This window comes from Marmota flaviventris, chromosome 8 (assembly GCF_047511675.1).
Source record: "Marmota flaviventris isolate mMarFla1 chromosome 8, mMarFla1.hap1, whole genome shotgun sequence".
Taxonomy (NCBI): Eukaryota; Metazoa; Chordata; class Mammalia; order Rodentia; family Sciuridae; genus Marmota; species Marmota flaviventris.
The window spans coordinates 52737896-52755360 of NC_092505.1; the positions used below are offsets into that span (position 1 = coordinate 52737896).

General features: G+C 35.3%; 1 protein-coding gene across 1 annotated transcript in view; it reads left to right on the forward strand.

The window, feature by feature from the left end:
- Ubxn7 (UBX domain protein 7) overlaps positions 1-17465 on the forward strand; it is a 53781-nt gene that overhangs the window by 6419 nt on the left and 29897 nt on the right. The window contains exons 2-3 of the mRNA XM_027935938.2: positions 11787-11934; positions 14498-14565. Of these exons, the coding sequence (XP_027791739.1) occupies positions 11787-11934; positions 14498-14565 (216 nt within the window). The remainder of the gene's footprint in view (positions 1-11786; positions 11935-14497; positions 14566-17465) is intronic.

Consider the following 17465-nt stretch of genomic DNA (forward strand, 5'->3'; position numbering starts at 1 on the left):
CTTTGGGGCATTTTTTCATATGATAACTTACCATCTATAAATCTTTCAATTTTCAACTTTAAAAAAAATTTTTTTTGTAGTTGTAGATGGACAGCATGCCTTTATTTTATTTGTTTATTTTTATGTGGTGCTGAGGATTGAACCCAGTGCCTCTCACACATGCGAGGCAAGCGCTCTTCACTGAACTACGGCCCCAGCCTTCAATCTTCAACTTTTAATTATTAGGTTCAGCCGACATAAAGTTACTCCATAAGATTGCTATCAAAGTTTGCAAATACTTCCACTGGGATTTCTGTTTTTTGTTTTGTCATAGACCAGGGAGAGGAGCTCCACTCTTTGGGTAGCACTGGTCCAGGTAATGGCAGAACAGGGACCAGAACTTTTGTGCGTTTGTTCCCAGGCTTATGCATTTTCTACTATGTTACTACTTCCCAATCTCAGTAGTTTTGTAGTTTTTTAAAAAATATTTTGTTAGTTATTGATGGATCTTTATTTTATTCATTTATTCATACGCAGTGCTAAGAATTGAATCCCACTGCCTCACACATGCTAGGCACATGTGCTACCACTGAGCTACAACCCTTGCTAGGTAGTTTGTTTTTGATTCAGTGAATATTTGCTTTTTAAATCTAACCCCTAACTTGATCATGTCATTTCCCTGTACTTATAAATTTAGTGTTTTGTGTATATATTAATTTTTTTTTCTATTCTTGAAAACTTAAAAGCTTGCTAATTAAAGATCAATGAAGTTAAGGTTTCCACATATTTCTCACAGTTATTACTCCCTTTCCTTTGTAGGTAGTTTAGTTTACTCTGTTATTATTGTTGGGAAATACAGAACAAGAAAGTAACTCCTTTGTGTCCCTTTCATTTCTATAAAGGAATTTAAAAAAATAAATCTGTGACTGCTACACTTTGCTTCCTTGATTGTAGTTCAGAGACATCCTCCTTTTGACACTAACAGTAATGTAGTGAATAAGCATAAGGAACTATTAAAGTTTGGACTATACTGTCTCTTGACTCTTCCATGCAGCTGTGTTGGAGACAGGGACCACATCATAGATTTGGGACTGTTTCCTGTATCTAGCCATTAATGGAGAAAAGGGTAAAGGAGACAACAGCAAGGAAATGGCCACTCATAGATTGTGTGCCGTAAGCTGAGTTGAATATGCCTTTTGGTACCTTTAGTAAGCTTAAAATAGATGGAAGAAAGAAAACTAAGGGATAAATAAAGAGATACATGTGATGACTCACAGTATAGTGGGATTCCTGCCATAGATTATAGATTACTGAGTGAAATTAAGCTGTCCTGCTATTATTACCTATAAATTGGGAACTCAAAATAAGCTCATTTTCACAAGTTTAAGTCTGCAAACTTGCTTTATTAGGCTCTCCTTAAAATGTGTACTTTAATGATAAAATAGAAATCTAAATTCTTCATTCTATTTTTTTTTTCCTAGGGATTAAACTCAGGACTTTATATTTGCTAGGCAAGTGCTTTACCATTGAACCAAAGCCTCAGAAGTCCAAATTCTTTATAACTGACCCATTACATTGTTATTACTGGGACAGAGAGTATAACTTATTGGTAGAGCACCTGGCAAGGCCCTGGGTTTGATCTCCAACCCTCCCCAACCCCCCAAATATTATCACCTTTGGGTATATAGGTAAAATTTGCCTTTAAGACTTCTAGACAGGGCTGCGGTTGTAGCCCAGTGGTAGAGCGCTTGCCTAGCACATGTGAGGCACTGGGTTCGATCCTCAGTGCCACATAAAAATAAATAAAGGTATTGTGTATGTCTACAACTTAAAAAAAAAAAAAAGACTTCTAGACATTAAGAACTACTGTACTGGAGCCTTTAATTATATTTTGGTTTTCTTCTGTTTCTAAAACAATAATACACTAAGATGCCCAACAACTGATAGACTATGAATGACTGATTATGCCAGATGATAAGATGGTTTCTCTTTAAGAAACGGTATACTTTGCTATATGAGCTTCTTTTCCAACACTGCCTTTCCTTAGTCTTGCCAAAGCTTAGCATATGTTTTCTTTAAAAAAAAAAAAATCTTCAGCAGGGTCTAATGGCCTTTAGTCCCAGCTCCTAGGGAGACTGAGGTTGGAAGATCAAACCCTAGGCTTGGAGCATGATAGACAAGTGTTCTACCCCAGAGCCACATCCCTAGCCCAACTCTTAGTATCTCTTAAAGATGAAAATTCTGTCCGATTGTCAACAGAGATATGATAGAGCCATCTCTCATCTCTCAAGATGTGCTGCGGATTGCATAGGTTTTAGCATTACATGGTTAAAGGAGAATTATGGATAAGATGGCATAATGGTCTCTCCTCATCTTAATTTTGGACCCTGAGTATTGACACTCTGTGCCCTAAAATATCACAATTGTTATTTTGTTGCAATTTTGTTATTTTTTTAATATCTTAAAATCATTCCCTGTGAGAATCCCTCTTTTAATAACTTCTATTTTGATATTTGGTTCTACAGACCTTTACTTGTTATCCAGTTTTCTGCTGTTTTAGTCTGTCATACTGGAGTGGTCTTTAGTTGATACAGATTTCTTTGGTTCAGATCCCTTTCATGTATCATTTTATCCGTAACATTCACTTTTTAATATTCCCCTCCCTTCCGCCCCAATAGTAGGGGTTGAGCTCAGGGGTGCAGTTGCTGAGATTATAAGCATGGGCCACTGTGTCCAGCTGGGTTTTTTTTTGTTGTTGTTGTTTATTTGTGTTTTTAATGAGTGTTTAACATGAATGAAACACAGGTTCATAGCATCAGATGAGTAAGAAAAATAAAAAAATTCCTCTATCTTACTTTGTTTGCTATCTGACAAAATGTGGTGCTCCATAAGCTACATGTATATATTCACATTTTATACCTGATGTTTTTCATTTGTTGTTTAGGTGTAGCTTGTGTACCATATAACCTTGGACAATCTGTATTTATTACGAGCTTATTAATGCTTTGTCAATTAAGAGTTGTGCTGGGTTCTTTCATTATCAGTTCTTCTTAATCTCTACAAGTTCTTTATGAAGTTGGTGATTACCCATTTTATAACTGAGGAATCTCAGGACTAGAGAAACTAGTAATTTGCTCAAAGTCACATAGCTAGTCAAAGACAGAACTAGGATTTAAACTCAGGTTTATCTAGGCAGTTTCCAGGCTCTTTAATACCTATACTGTACTCTTTAAGCTGTGTTCAGAAGGTATTACTACTAGGCACAGGACTGGATAGAAGCAAAATTTTGTTGTTTTAACTGCTAGGTACTCAGTGTCTTTTTGATGCCCTAAGTTAATCCTTTGTGGCACTTAATTTAGGTATTACCTCTTCCAAAGGCACTTGAGATGCTAAAGCTACTTTAAGCTATTTAAATTTCTTCTTCAAATCCATATTCTCTATATATCAAACCCTAATTCATTATTACTAGCTGTTAGGAAGGAGCAGTATGATTGGATTAAGTCACATAGTGAAATGATTGATACATTTTTTTTAAATTTATTTTTTAGGTATAGGTGGACACAACACAATGCCTTTATTTTTATGTGGTGCTGAGAATCGAACCCGGGTCCCGCTGGTGCTAGGCGAGCGCTCTACCGCTGAGCCACAATCCCAGCCCTGATTGATACATTTTTAACTCTTCAATAAGTGCTTGTATTTTAAATAAAACGTTTATCCTAGTTAATGTCTTAATTGGTAATATTTTAAGGAACATAATAAAGTGAAGAAAAAAATAGGCAGTTAAGGAAGGCTTTTGAAATAGATCAAATGGTTGACAGGTCAATTTGCCTGAAGATTAGCTTAACAAGTTCCTGATTTTCATGGTATCATTTCACTTCGATGGCACTGGCATTGGAGTTTAGGTAGGAGGAGGGTGGCAGAAAGGGTGACAGTGACAGTTTTTATGCATTGGTTGTTTTTATTCACTTTTTTATCAACAAATAAATTTCAAAATGAGAGCAAACAGTATTAAATGTTATTATAGCAGTGCCATCAGCATGTTCTTTGTGCATTTTGTGGTGCTTTAGTGCTGTGTGAGCACTTAGACAAGAGCCAAAATAGTATAAATGAGCCAGTCAGTAATCTAAAAGAGTTAAGAATCTGAAGATACTATGAGAAACTGGTTTTAAGAGTTCATGGTAGGAAGATGTTAATGCTTCATCTCTCTGCTAGAACAGATAGCCAGAGTAGTCTACTTTCAGAAATGTTTTAACTTTCAGAAGCTAAGTAAATTAAAGTGGCAGAGTACAGTAGTCCCTAAACGTTTTTTTTTTTTTTTTTTGAACCAAGTGCTTTACCACTGAGCCACATTCCCAGCTCTTTTTTTTTTTTTTTATTTGAGACAGGGTCTCACTAAATTGCTTAGGGCCTTGTTAAGTTGTTGAGGCTGGCCTTGAATTTGTCATCCTCCTGCCCCAGCCTCCTAGATTGCTTTTTTTTGTGAGCTACTACACCAGGCTAGACACTGAACTTTTAGGTTAACATTTAAGAAGTACAACATAGTATAATTGGAGACGTTAAAAACATTAGGAAAGCACTGAAACAAAGCCTTACATTTTATGAGTAAGGATATGGGAAGCACACAAATTTTGAGATTGCTTATCAAAATTGTGCTGTCTGCCCCTAAGAATTTATATTTAATTACCTAACATAGGTTGGCTAATGAGATATTAGAACTCTTTTTTTAAAATATTCATTTATTTTTAATTTTAGGTAGACACAATATCTTTATTTTACATTTATGTGGTGCTGAAGATCGAACCCAGTGCCTCGTGCATGCTAGGCGAGCACTCTACCGCTGAACCACAACCCCAGCCCCGGGATATTAGAACTCTTTTTCCTCAGAAAGTTTATGGTTTTGTTTTAAGATTTCTCTTTCCTTCTTCCTTCTCCCTCCTCCATCCCTCCCTCCTTCTTTTCCTGGAGATCAAACCCAGGGTCTCAAACAAAGCTAAGCATAATCTCTGCCATTGTGCCCAGATAAGAGATTTCATTTTGTACAGTGTTTTCTGAAGATGAGAATGTAAATTTGTTCATACTACAACTTGAGAACTTTTGGTTTTGGCCAGTCCAGTGAGTTTTTAGTTTGTAAGATAGAAGAGCTAGCAGAGACAAGAATAGAGATTAAGACACCAAAAGAAGGTATATACCCATTCCTGTACCTACTTTAGGGTGAGGTGAGGAGGTGGGGGAAAGTCCAGAACTTAACAGAAAGCTGGGTATTTTGTATGTTGTCAGGAAAAACGAGGGGAATGGTTTGACTGATACCACTATCCAAATCATGCAGTTAATGGCTTTGTGAAGTACTATCAAGGGACCTACCTAGTTCAAGTAGACTGTTGTGGCTAGAGGAAACAGTATAGACTTAAGAGCAGAGGGATATAAAATAGGAGAGGTAAATAAAGGTCAGATTTTGTATGCAATTTAAGAGAGATTAACTTTTCTAATTAGCAATGTAGAACTGTTAAAGTAGGGGAGACAATCAAACTTTTAGTTATTTTGTAGTGTAGAAAATATATCAGTGAAGAGTATGACCAAGAGCAGTTAGGTGCAGTAGTTCTTGAAAGGAGGTGTAAGACTGTTCTTGAAATAGATGTTAGACTGTAGCAATGTGCAAAGAGAAGAGGTTGGGTAGGAGTGGTATTAATTAGGTGAAACTTCAGAATTTATTGGTCGACTAATGACACGTTCACGTTTAAGGGAGAGAGAAGAGAAGAAAGTTTCTCAAATTGAATAATATATGAACACTTTTGAAGGAAAAATCTCCTTGGTTCTGTGTAGCTTAAATTATCACATGTGCCCACATGTAAGAGATCCCAAATATGTGTCTAGTGTTTTTGTTTTTCCTCTGTTCTCACACAGTAGTCAATACAGAAGACCTCTTTGTGAACAGTGTGAGGATTTCTCCTTACCAGCAAGCAATCAGTTTTATAGCTGCCTGCATCAGGCTTGTCTTCTAATTCAGTTCTGACACTTTAAATACCTGGAGACAGTGTTAGATTCCACAAGTTGAGGCTCAGTCCCCAAGACTGCCCTGTCTTCTTTAGATGCCAGTTGCAAGCCCAGGTTGTTTTTACCTATTTGCTTTTGACTGACTATATATATGCCCCCCTTTTCTGATTGAATTAATTTGTCCCAGCAGCTGACAGAATGCAAACACTTACCTTTCCCAGTAAAGGATTATTTCAAAGGGTTCAGATAGAGAGATGCATAAGAAGTGGTATGGGAGTGGAACTTCTAAGCCCTCTCTGTGTACACCACCCTCCAAGTATCTCACTTATTTGGCTATGCAGAAAGTCTCTGAACCCTGTCTTCTGTTTTTTTTTTTTTTTTAAATGGAGACTTCGTTACATATGTGTGATTAAGTCCTTGATAAGTGAGGATCATTTTAACTTTCAGTCCTTCCTTCCCTGGAGGTTGATGGGACTCTCAGTCCTCTATCACACCTTGATCTTTGGGGTAAGCAGCCCCCATCCTGAAGCTACCTTGGGGCTGCCAGCCATTAGCCAGATCAGTTGCATATCAAAAGACCCTCATTACCAAAGATTCCAAGAACTTTAGAAATTTTATGCCAGAAAAGAGATAGAAGACCAAATATATGTATATATAATTGTTTGTTATTGTTTATTTAAACTTTGGGTTTTTAATCCCAGAAGAAAACAATGGAAGAAAAAGAGATTTGATCTCCTGGGAAGAGTCTCTGGGACTCAAGTCATTCTATTCCGTCTTTTCCTTGAAGATCCTTTAGAGATCCTCCTTTGAAGGATGCACGAATATGTCCTTCTGCAGGTTTGATAGCTATCCAGGAGAAAAATATTCTAATTCTCCAATCCTGTCACATGTCATGTCGTGCCACTATTGTTTGAAGAAGGAAGGAGAGCCGAATGTCAAGTCATGCTGAGGCAGGGGGACTGAGGCAACCTAGAGAATCCTTGCCTTTAAACAAGCAAGCAAAAAGAGAGGTTCCCACAGCAAATAAAGTAAGGAAAGGAAAGCAAGCAACATCTCCCACCCCCATTAAAAAAGAATCAAAAGGAAAAGGAAAGACAGTGGAGAGGAAAAGAGCCATTCATCTATCAGCTACAAGGGATTGTAGCTAGTTCAAGACATCCCAAATATATTTTTAACAAATTAAATGTATTTCTTCAATTCCCCCCCCCCCAAAATGATGGGTTTTTTTTTAAATTTTTTTGTTTTCTATTCAAAGATACTCAACAAAATTTACCATTTTAAGTATTTTAAGTGTAAATTCCAGTGGTATTAAATACATTAACAATGTGAAGTTATCTCCATAACTATTTCTGTTGTAAAACTAAAACTCAATACTCAGTTAAACAAAAAATTTCCATTCTTCATCCCCCTTCCCCTAACCCTTGGCAACTGCCATTCTACTTCTTGTCTCTCTAATTTTGACTACTCTTAAGTACCTCACATAAATGGAATCAGTATTTGTCTTTGTGCAACTGCTTATTTCACTTAGCATAATGTCCTCAAAGTTCATCTGTGTTGTAGCATGTCAGAATTGTATAGACTGTATTTTGCTTATCCATTCATCTGTCAGTGGACAGTTGGGTTGCTTCCATGTTTTAGCTACTATGAATAATGGTGCTTGAAAGTGGATATACAAGGTGGTGCTCTCTTGTAATCCCAGCAGTTTGGCAGGCAGAGGCAGGAGGATGGCAAGTTCAAAGCCAGTCTCCACAACTTAGTGAGGCCCTCAGTAACTTAGCAAGACCTTGTCTCAAAATACAAAATGGAGATGTGGCTAAGTGGGTAAGTATCCTTGGGTTCAATCCCTGGTATCAAAAAGAAATAAAAATGGTGAGGAGAGTGGGCGGGGGGCGGGGAGAAAATACAAATATTTGAGAGATCTTGCTTTTGGTTCTTTGGGGTATATCCTTAGAGATTAAAGCTTTAGACATATGGTCATTTTACTTTAAAATTTTTTTAGGTGCTGACATAGTGTTTTTCATGATGACAGTACCATTTTACAGCCCAACAGTATTATACTAAGTTTCTGTTTTTTTTCTTTTTACAACCTCCCCCACACTCTTTGTTTGTTTTCTTTGAGAGTAACCATCCTAGTGGTTGTGAGGTGGTACCAACAAAGGTTTTGGGACAACCTAAGTATGTACATGTCTAAGACTAAAGTGAAATGATTAGATGCTTTTTGGGGGGTAATATGTTATTTATTGATTTAACATTAAATTGCACAGTATTGTATATTGGTGCTTTTTTCCACTCAAGTTTCATGAAATAAATGTATTCTTTTTCTATTTTCATTTACATCTTAGGTTTATGACTTTATCATTTACCTGAAAAGTTGTAGCTATTCAGTATCACCTGACAATTTTTGGAGCATGCTGTTTTTTACTTGTCTTTACATTGTTTGAGATATAACCACTTAAAAATTTGTATGTGATGCTTTTACTGAAAATTTTGTCTTAAGCCTATTTATCCCAAGTGCCCGTTTGCTATTTGTTATTTTCATGTAACTATATTGCTTTATGAGTTTAATTTAAATCATAAATATATTTACAAAATATATGCATATAAATTTAAGTACAAAATTTAAGATATAGAAAGATTGCCAGTGGTTCTGGCTCCTCTTTCCCCTACGTTACCAGTGCATAAGCAGGGATCCCCAGGGTGTCCTGGCCCGGGTTCTTGGTATCCTGAAAAAAGACTTGAGAGAAGTGAGACATTGGCAAGTAAAAGCAAAGGTTTATTGAAAGTGAAATTTCAATAAACTCTGGGCGAGTATAGTGGACCAAGCTACATAGTAGCTCAAGGCCGTATCCTACACAGTGGGGCTTGCTTTTATTAAGCTGTGCTAGTGTGTTAGGTGGGTAGAGGTCCCTAAGGGGTAGTAAGCTCTCTTCTACTTTTTTTATCTCTTACCCATGACGTGACTCACACCTAACACTGGTATATTATGTCTCGAGCTAAAACACTATGAGTAGCTCTAAGTGAATTAGACGTTGATCATACATAAGCACAAACATAAAGCTAGGTGCTGGGTATACAAGCACAAGAAAACCATTCCTTGTGTTTAAGAAGCTTCTACTTTGTCAGAGAAACCAGAAAGTAAACCAGCATTTACTGCTTAGCAGTACATCATTGATATACCACAACAGTGTAGGGTTGGGAACCAGGAGGTATTTTAGCACATACGTTGACAAGTAACACTTCTGGTGCTTCTCAGCATGGGCCTGAATGGGGAAAGGGCATTCCAAGCATGTATCTTAAGTTTGACTATAGTAAAATTGTATAGGATAGAGAAAAGAAAGGCAATGCCAGAGAAATAAGCTGAGATCCCATCATAAAGCACTTTCCAGATCATAAAGACTTTGGAATTTATACTGTAAGTGTCAGGAGAGAACCATTAAGGAATTTTAAAACAGGGTTTGTGGCAGGTAGATGATAGAACCATACTTGTTATTTTGGAATACATGTTGGCAGCAAGGTGGAAGATAGAATGATGATCAGTTTGGATCCTGTTGTAATCAAGTATGAAGTGTTAAGGACTTGATCTAAACCCATATTCGTAGTAGTAAATTGAAAATAAATGAGAGGTACAGGAGTAGAGTCAGCACTTCAATTTCTCACAGCAAGGCTAAAGGGCTGGCAAGAGGCTCAAAATGAAGTGTAATTGGAATTGCAGATAGTAGCTTTAATACAAGCCTTCACCTTGGTGGAATCTGCCCAAATTGAATGATTTTGAATTTCCTTTTTTATAGCTAAATAGGGCACAAGAAACAAAGTTCAGGACCTTCCAAAGGAAAAGAATTTAAAAGATCACTCCCCTTCATGAAGCTGAGATTTTAATGTTTCACCCATGCTGGGGTGAGGGTGCATTTATAGGGACAGGTATATCTAACAAGGGTTGTTGGATGATAACATTTTACATGTGGTCTTGAAAAGCTTCCAAATCAAGAATATATTTAAAGTGTTTGTGTGTTTAGCAGTAGTACCTGTGGGGACTTTGCAAAGTCTATGAAATCCTCTTAGGAGGGATGAGCTTTCAACCCAGTATTCAAAAATCTTCAGATTAAAATTCCAAAGCACACGAGATCAGTTTTTAAAAAAAAAATCACAAATCTTGAAGAAACTATGGCACACACAGTAAAAACCAGGAGAAACAGAAAGACCCATAGAGACTGCAGAAATTTTATATTGTGTCTCAATAAAATATTTGTTTGATTAATATGCTTGAAGAAATGAAAGCTTGAATGGAAAAATTAAGGTTTTCTGAAACATGACCAAGTAGATAAGGAAATAGAAATAGAACTTATAAAAGATTAAATTGAATTAAATAGATAGATTGGCACAGCTAAAGAGAATGTGAAATGGGAGATAGCTTTTGTAGTTAGTAACCATGAATGCAGCATAGAATGATAAAGAGACAATAACTATATGAAAGAAAGGTTGAGTGAAGAGTTCTAATAATTTAATTGGCATTCTAGAAGGAAATATAGTTTGAGGGGTAAGGCAATAGTCAAATAAGTGACTGAATAATTTTTTTGGGGGGGGAGCTTTATCAATACATGTTTATTCTCCTGCTTGCTCCTAAATCGCTCACAGATGACTGAAGAATTTTTAGAATTGATAAAAGATAATTCATAAGTGGTGGAAATCCCCTGAATCCCAAGGAGTATAAATAAAATTAGTCCCAACAAATCAGAGTGAAAGACAGGAAACAGGTCACAGTCACAGAAATCTTAAAAATGGCTATTTCCTTTAGTCTGACAGCTGATTTCCCATTAGGAACAACAGAAGCCAGAGGACATTGGAATGTTGTTTTCAGTGTACTTAGCTGTCAGCTTTGCAGTGACATACCTAGTAAAGCCATCTTTCAGAAATGACAGTAAAATAGATATTTTCAGACAAAAACTTAGAAGAGCATTTACTACCAACAGAAAGAAATTCTAAGGGACATGATTCAGATAAAGAAAAATCCCAAATGGAAAATCTGATACTTTATAGTGGCCACGATGTATTAAATCAAATGGATGTTCTAAATTACATTCTGTTATCGGATATTTATGTTGTTTCCAATTTTTCACTTTTAACTGAAGCTACTCTGGACATATATAGACAAGTTTATGCATATACATTTTCCATAGATTTAATTTTTTTGACTAGATGTCCATATTACATTACTAGACAAAAAAGGAGTATTTTTGATCATTAGTACTTGTTGTAGAATTGTTTTCTTAAAGGTTTTCACTAATTTACATTTAATTTTAACAGACTGCAGATTTATTTATACATCAGTGTAAGGACCAGTATTAAATGATAGATCCTTATTTCTTATCAGATTTTGATTTAGTTTATCTTAGACAAAAATGACCCGTCTCACTTTTTTCTTGCTTTCATATTAAAAATGCTTTGTAACAAGCAGATGCTAACTAAAATGCATTCCTTTTAACAGAAAAATATTTCTAACTTTATAGAATGGTGTAGTTTTTTATTTTTCTTTATCTTTTTAAAATTTATTAACAAATATATACTTAGGTCATTTAAAGAAATAGCGAAGGAATGCTTTATTTAGTTTTCGATTTAGTATAAAAAATGAGTATTTTAATGCTGCTACATTATTTTCTAGTTCTGTATATTTCATACTAGCTAGCCAACAGTGTAAAAATGAACTTATTTAAAAACGAAAGGATTATTAATTTGCTTGGCAGTTCTATATTTTAACAGAAGCTGAATGAAAGAAGGTATCTTTAAAGCTTTTTTCCCCCCCTGTCCTTTTGCTATTTCAGGTGCAAGTGAAAGTGTAGGAAAACATATGCTTGAAGCCTGCAACAATAATCTGGAGATGGCAGTCACTATGTTTTTGGATGGTGGAGGAATCGCTGAAGAGCCCAGTACCAGTTCAGCAAGCGTCTCCACTGTCAGACCACATACAGAGTATGAATTTATTTTTTATTGTTAGGAGCTATCCTTTGCCTAAGTTAACTAGTTGCATTTTTATCAAAGTTAGGTCGTTTTCTGGTCTTGAAAAAAAAATTAAGGTTGGAAGCCTCATAAAAAGTATAAAGTGAAAATTTTTGTATTTATATACCTTGAATTCTCTTGAGCACTGTCATGTCTGTTTTTAAATTCTCTCTCAGTCAGACTTCATGGGCTCCACATGAAGTCCTGGAGGCCAGCAGTGGCATGGTGGAGAGTGAAGCTGCATGATTAGGATTGGCTTGTGGCCAGAGGCAAGGCTTGAATGCCTCACAATAGCCAAAGGGGGAAGAACTTAATAGAACAGCATTATTGCCCACATTGCTAAGCAGAGGCATAGCAATTTTTCTGAGCCACATAGCAGTTAAGCAGCAGATACAGAAATCCAGTAAAGCTCATATTTCCCAATTCTAGATTTTCTTAATTGTCCCAGGAATGTGAGTTGCCATGAAAAAATTTTAAAAACTAATTCTGGTCTGGGGGTATAGTTCAGTGGTAGAGTGTATGCTTAGCATTCATGAGGCCCTAGGTTTAATCCCTAGCACTTAAAAAAAAAAGTTAATTTACTTTGAAAAAAGGACAAATAATTTTGGTTACCTTAAATAGTTATATGTAGTTAATCATTAAAAGCATTCTCAGCTTATTGAGCTATAATAAATAGAGAATAGTAATAATGGTGAAGAGATTTGGTTGTTTTGCTCTTTACAATTAATACCATGAGAGTTTGAAATAAATACCTGTTGGGCAGAATTTCAACTGTCTTTGGAAAATATTAGGCCTGAAACTTGCTCAAAGGAAAGGCCTTTTTTTTTTTTTTTAAGTTGTAGATGGACACAATACCGTTATTTTATTTATTTCTTTTTATGTGGTGCTGAGAATCAGACCCACTGGCTCTCATGTGCAAGGCAAGAGCTTTTTACCCAGGGCTTTGTCCATGGTAGGCAAGCACTTTACCACTGAGGTACACCTCAACCCCCTTTTAAAAATTTTGAGACAGAGTCTCACTAATTTGCCCAGGCTGGCCTTGAATTTCGGATTCTTCAACCACAGTCTCCCTAGTAGCTGGGATTACAGGTTTATGCCACCATTCTCGGTGGAAAGCCATTGATTTTTTTTTTTTTTTTTTTTTTTTTTGGCTTTGAATTTGCCATCCTCCTGCCTCTGCCTCCCGAGCTGCTGGCAATGCCTCCACGTCTGGCGAGCCTTTTTTTTTTTTTTTTTTTTTTTAAAGAAAGCAGCAGGTTTATTGCAAAAGTGATAGGGATAGACTTTATTTGAAGAGAAGGGGCCCCAGAGCTGGGAATCCCAAGCCATTGATTTTTGAGACAAAATTTAAAAATCCTCATGTGAGACTTTAATATTCCTTTTTATAGCATTCATTATATATAAAATTCAAGAAGAATCCTCTTAAATATGAAGAGGCAAAATACTAGTATTTTATTTTTACTAAATTAGAGATAAATTTAAAAACCAGATCATATACAGGCATAATTGCCTCTTTTGTTGAACTAGTTCCATATTAATACAGTATTGTTTTGTTGAACTAGTTCCATATTAATACAGTATTGTTTCCACATGAAGTGTGGGCCTTAGGGATCTTTATAACATTTTTTTCATGTTAATGTTGGCCATTTATTTCAAGTGTGATATTTCATTCTCCTCCACCATGGCTCAGATTTTTAATGGGAATCAATATGAAAACATGATTTAGTTTATAGAAACATGAATAGTGGATGGAGTTGATTTAGGGGCACATATCTGCCCTTCTCATTGTATAAAATGTATTTTTTAAATTGTGCTTTAAAAATAAATACATTTTTTGAGGTTCTGGGCATTGAACCCAGGGGTGCTGTACCATTGAATTCTACATGATGAATTATTAGTATACCGGTGGAAGTGAACTTTGAAGAGAATTGACTTTCAAAAGATATGTAATTATATCTTCTGTTTGGGTCTATTTAGTAAGTAACCCAAGATTACTTACTAAATAGACTAAATATAACCCAAGATTATACCTGTATTAGTGTCCTTTGTAATTTAACATAAAACTCATTGTTGATTTATTTGATCTCACTTTAATATATCCTTGTGATTTAATTATCTGTCATTTTAGGTAATGTGATAGTACTTCTGTTAAGCCTGTTTTACCATTTTTGGTCTGTTTTGGGGGGTAAATCCTGTCTTTTTTCCTGTAAAAATTTGATGTGGGGAACCTGAGAAGGGGTGGGAAATATTTTTTTTATTTTTATATTTGTTCTTTATAAGATATTTATAGACAGTCTTTATAAGAGTCTTTATAAGACTTTATAAGACAGTCTTTATAAGACTGTCTCTATGCAAGGTATTTTACTCTAGTTCATCTCTGTGGATATCAACTAAAACACATTTATCATGATTACTGTGGTTCCTAAAAGTCACTAAGTCTGGGGTTCATTTTACTTAATTTAAATGTATTCACAATAATTAGTTTGAAGGTATTAGAAAACAGTTTTCATTTGATATTTTCCTACTTTTTTAATAGAGAAGAAGTTCGTGCCCCAATTCCTCAAAAGCAGGAAATATTAGTGGAACCAGAACCTTTGTTTGGTGGTAAGTTCAGTTTTTTTCCCCTTTAATTGATTTTGTTGTTGTCTCTAGGATTTTAATGTTAAAAACCAAGAAATATGAAGGCTTGTTCAGGGTGTTACTTAAGTGTTGTAAAAAAAAAATTTAGGGCTGGGGATGTGGCTCAAGTAGTAGCATGCTCGCCTGGCATGCGTGCGGCCTGGGTCCGATCCTCAGCACCACATACAAAGATGTTGTGTCCACCGAAAACTAAAAAATAAATATTAAAATTCTCTCTCTCTCTCTCTCTCTCTCTCTCTATATATATATATATATATATATATATATCTGTTAAAAAATAAATACAAACTGTACTTAAAAAATAAATAAAAAGTCAACTCCCTTGCTTCTGGTTTAAAAAAAAAAAAAATTATTTTTGGTATCAGGGATTGAACCCAGGGTCTCTTATTATCACCAAGCCACATCTTCAGCCCTTTTTTTAAATGTTTCATTTTGAGACAGCAAATACATATTGTACATATTAAGAACAGCAATGTAGAGAAATAGTTTGTAAGTTGAGAGCAAGAGACTTATGTAAAGTTTTGTACGATGGAAGAAAAGAAATAAGTTGTGAGAAGATGAAGAAAATTTTATTAACCAAATCATTTGACCTGAAAAAGCACCTTAGTTGAGAGGTTTTTTTAAAATTTTTTATTTGTTTTAATTAGTTACACATGACAGTACAATGATCTTGACATATCATATTTTGAAGTTGAGAGTTTTTTAAAGATAGACTTTTAACTTGGCAGTCTTTTATAGACTTTACTATACCAAAAATAAAAATGCAGTTGTCTTATGTGTACAGAGAGTTGATTCTAGGAGACTCTCCCTCACACCTTCTTCTGTGGATACCAAAATTCATGGTTGCTCAAGTCTCTGAATAAAATGGCTTAATATTTGCATATAATCTATGCATGTCCTCCTGTATACTTTAAATAGTTTCTAATTTACTTATAATATCCCATATAATTTAAATGCTTTGCAAATAGTTGTTGCATTGTTTAGGGAATAGTGACACTAAAGTCTTTATGTGTTGAGTATGGAATCATTTTCTTTTTCTCTCAAATTTTTCTCCCAGTGTTGATCTGCAGACATGAAACTTGCATATATGGATGTGTGTGTATGAATATTTCTAGATTCAGAAATAAATAAAGTTGGGGGGAAATGTTGAAATCAGAATTCTATAATAATCCTTTCTGAACTATTCAGGTCAGCCAGTCATTGTGCTGTTATTATATCAGATATAATAATATGTTGTTCATATTTTTCCATACAAATGCTATGAACTGATTTTGGAGCTGAAGAATAATGTTCGTAGAAGCTTTATCTTCTCTTTATTTAAAGGCATAGGCAAGATCTTTGAGTGGTAAAACTATAGGAAATGAATTTTTGTCTTGCTGTTGAACAGAAGCAAACAGGATTTCATTTAAAACCACACTTTTTTCTTCTTCTTCTAGAATGACATACACTCAGGAGGGAGAGTGACTTTATACAGTTAAAAAGTCAGTCTTGTCATTATTAGGTCTTCTTATAACTTGACTAGGGTCTTTGCAGAAATGTTTTCTTCTTAGGACAGGTATTGATTTAAAGCATGGTTTTAAAGGGTGATCTGGGAGTTCCTAATGCCCTTTTAGGGGGTCTGCAAAGTTAAAACTATTTTTATAATAATGCTAAGAAGTTGTTTGTCCTTTTCACCAGAGTGACATTTGAATTGATGGTTTAAAAGCAGTGTGGAATGCTGGGTCAGACTGTCAGTATCTTAGTTGATTAGGGCAGTGGCACCAAACTGTATCACTAGTCATAGACTTCTTCACAGTCACATGCTCAATTTACAAAATAATTAAAAAGGCAGTTTTCTTTTATAATTTTTTTTTTTTTTTGTACCAGGGATTGAACTTAGGGGCACTTAACCATTGAGCCACATCCCTAGCCCTATTTTATATTTTATTTAGAGACAGGTTCTCACTGAGTTGCTTAGTGCCTTGCTTTTGCTGAGGCTGGCTTTGTACTCATGATCCTCCTGTCTCAGCCTTCCGAGCCTCTGGGATTATAGGCATGCACCACTGTGCCCGGCTGTCTTTTGTAATATTCTTGATGAAGCATTAAAAAGGATTATTTTCATTAAGTCTTTACTTGTGAATATACATTTTCAAAATACTCTGAAATAGGATGTGTATGTAGAATACACTTTTGCATGCTGAAAGTACTGTGGTTGTCATAATCAGAAATACTTGTACGGTTATTTGAGTTGAAATTAGCAACTTTTTGCTGACAGTATAATTAGATTTGGGGACTTGGCAGACATGTTCTTGAAAATAAAGAGTGAGGGCTGAGGATATAGCTCAGTTGATAGAGTGCTTGCCTCTCATGCACAAGGCCCTGGGTTCAATCCTCAGCACCACAAGGAAAAAAAAAAAGAAAATGAAGAGTGAACTTGTTACTTCAAGATAACTGATAATACTTATTATCAGTGATCTTTTTTAAAAAAATATTTATTCATTTATGTGGTGCTGAGGATCGAACCCAGTGCCTCACACATGCTAGGCAAGTGCTCTACCACTGAGCTACAGCCACAATCCTATCAGTGATTTTTAAAGAGTTTTCAAGTAAAATCAGAATTTTAGAAAAATTGAATCCACTATTGTAAGCTTAATACCTCCCCAGTACTTAAAGACTTTTTTTTCTCAAATCAGTAGTAACATTAACAGATTTTTTAAAAAATATTTTTTAGTTGTAACTAGACACAATACCCATATTTATTTTTATGTGGTGCTAAGAGGATTGAACCTAGTGCCTCATATGTGCCAGACAAGTCCTCTAACCCCAGCCCTTAACAGATGTTTTATTGGTTAGTTTGTTGGTTTTTTGATATTGTAATGAAATGG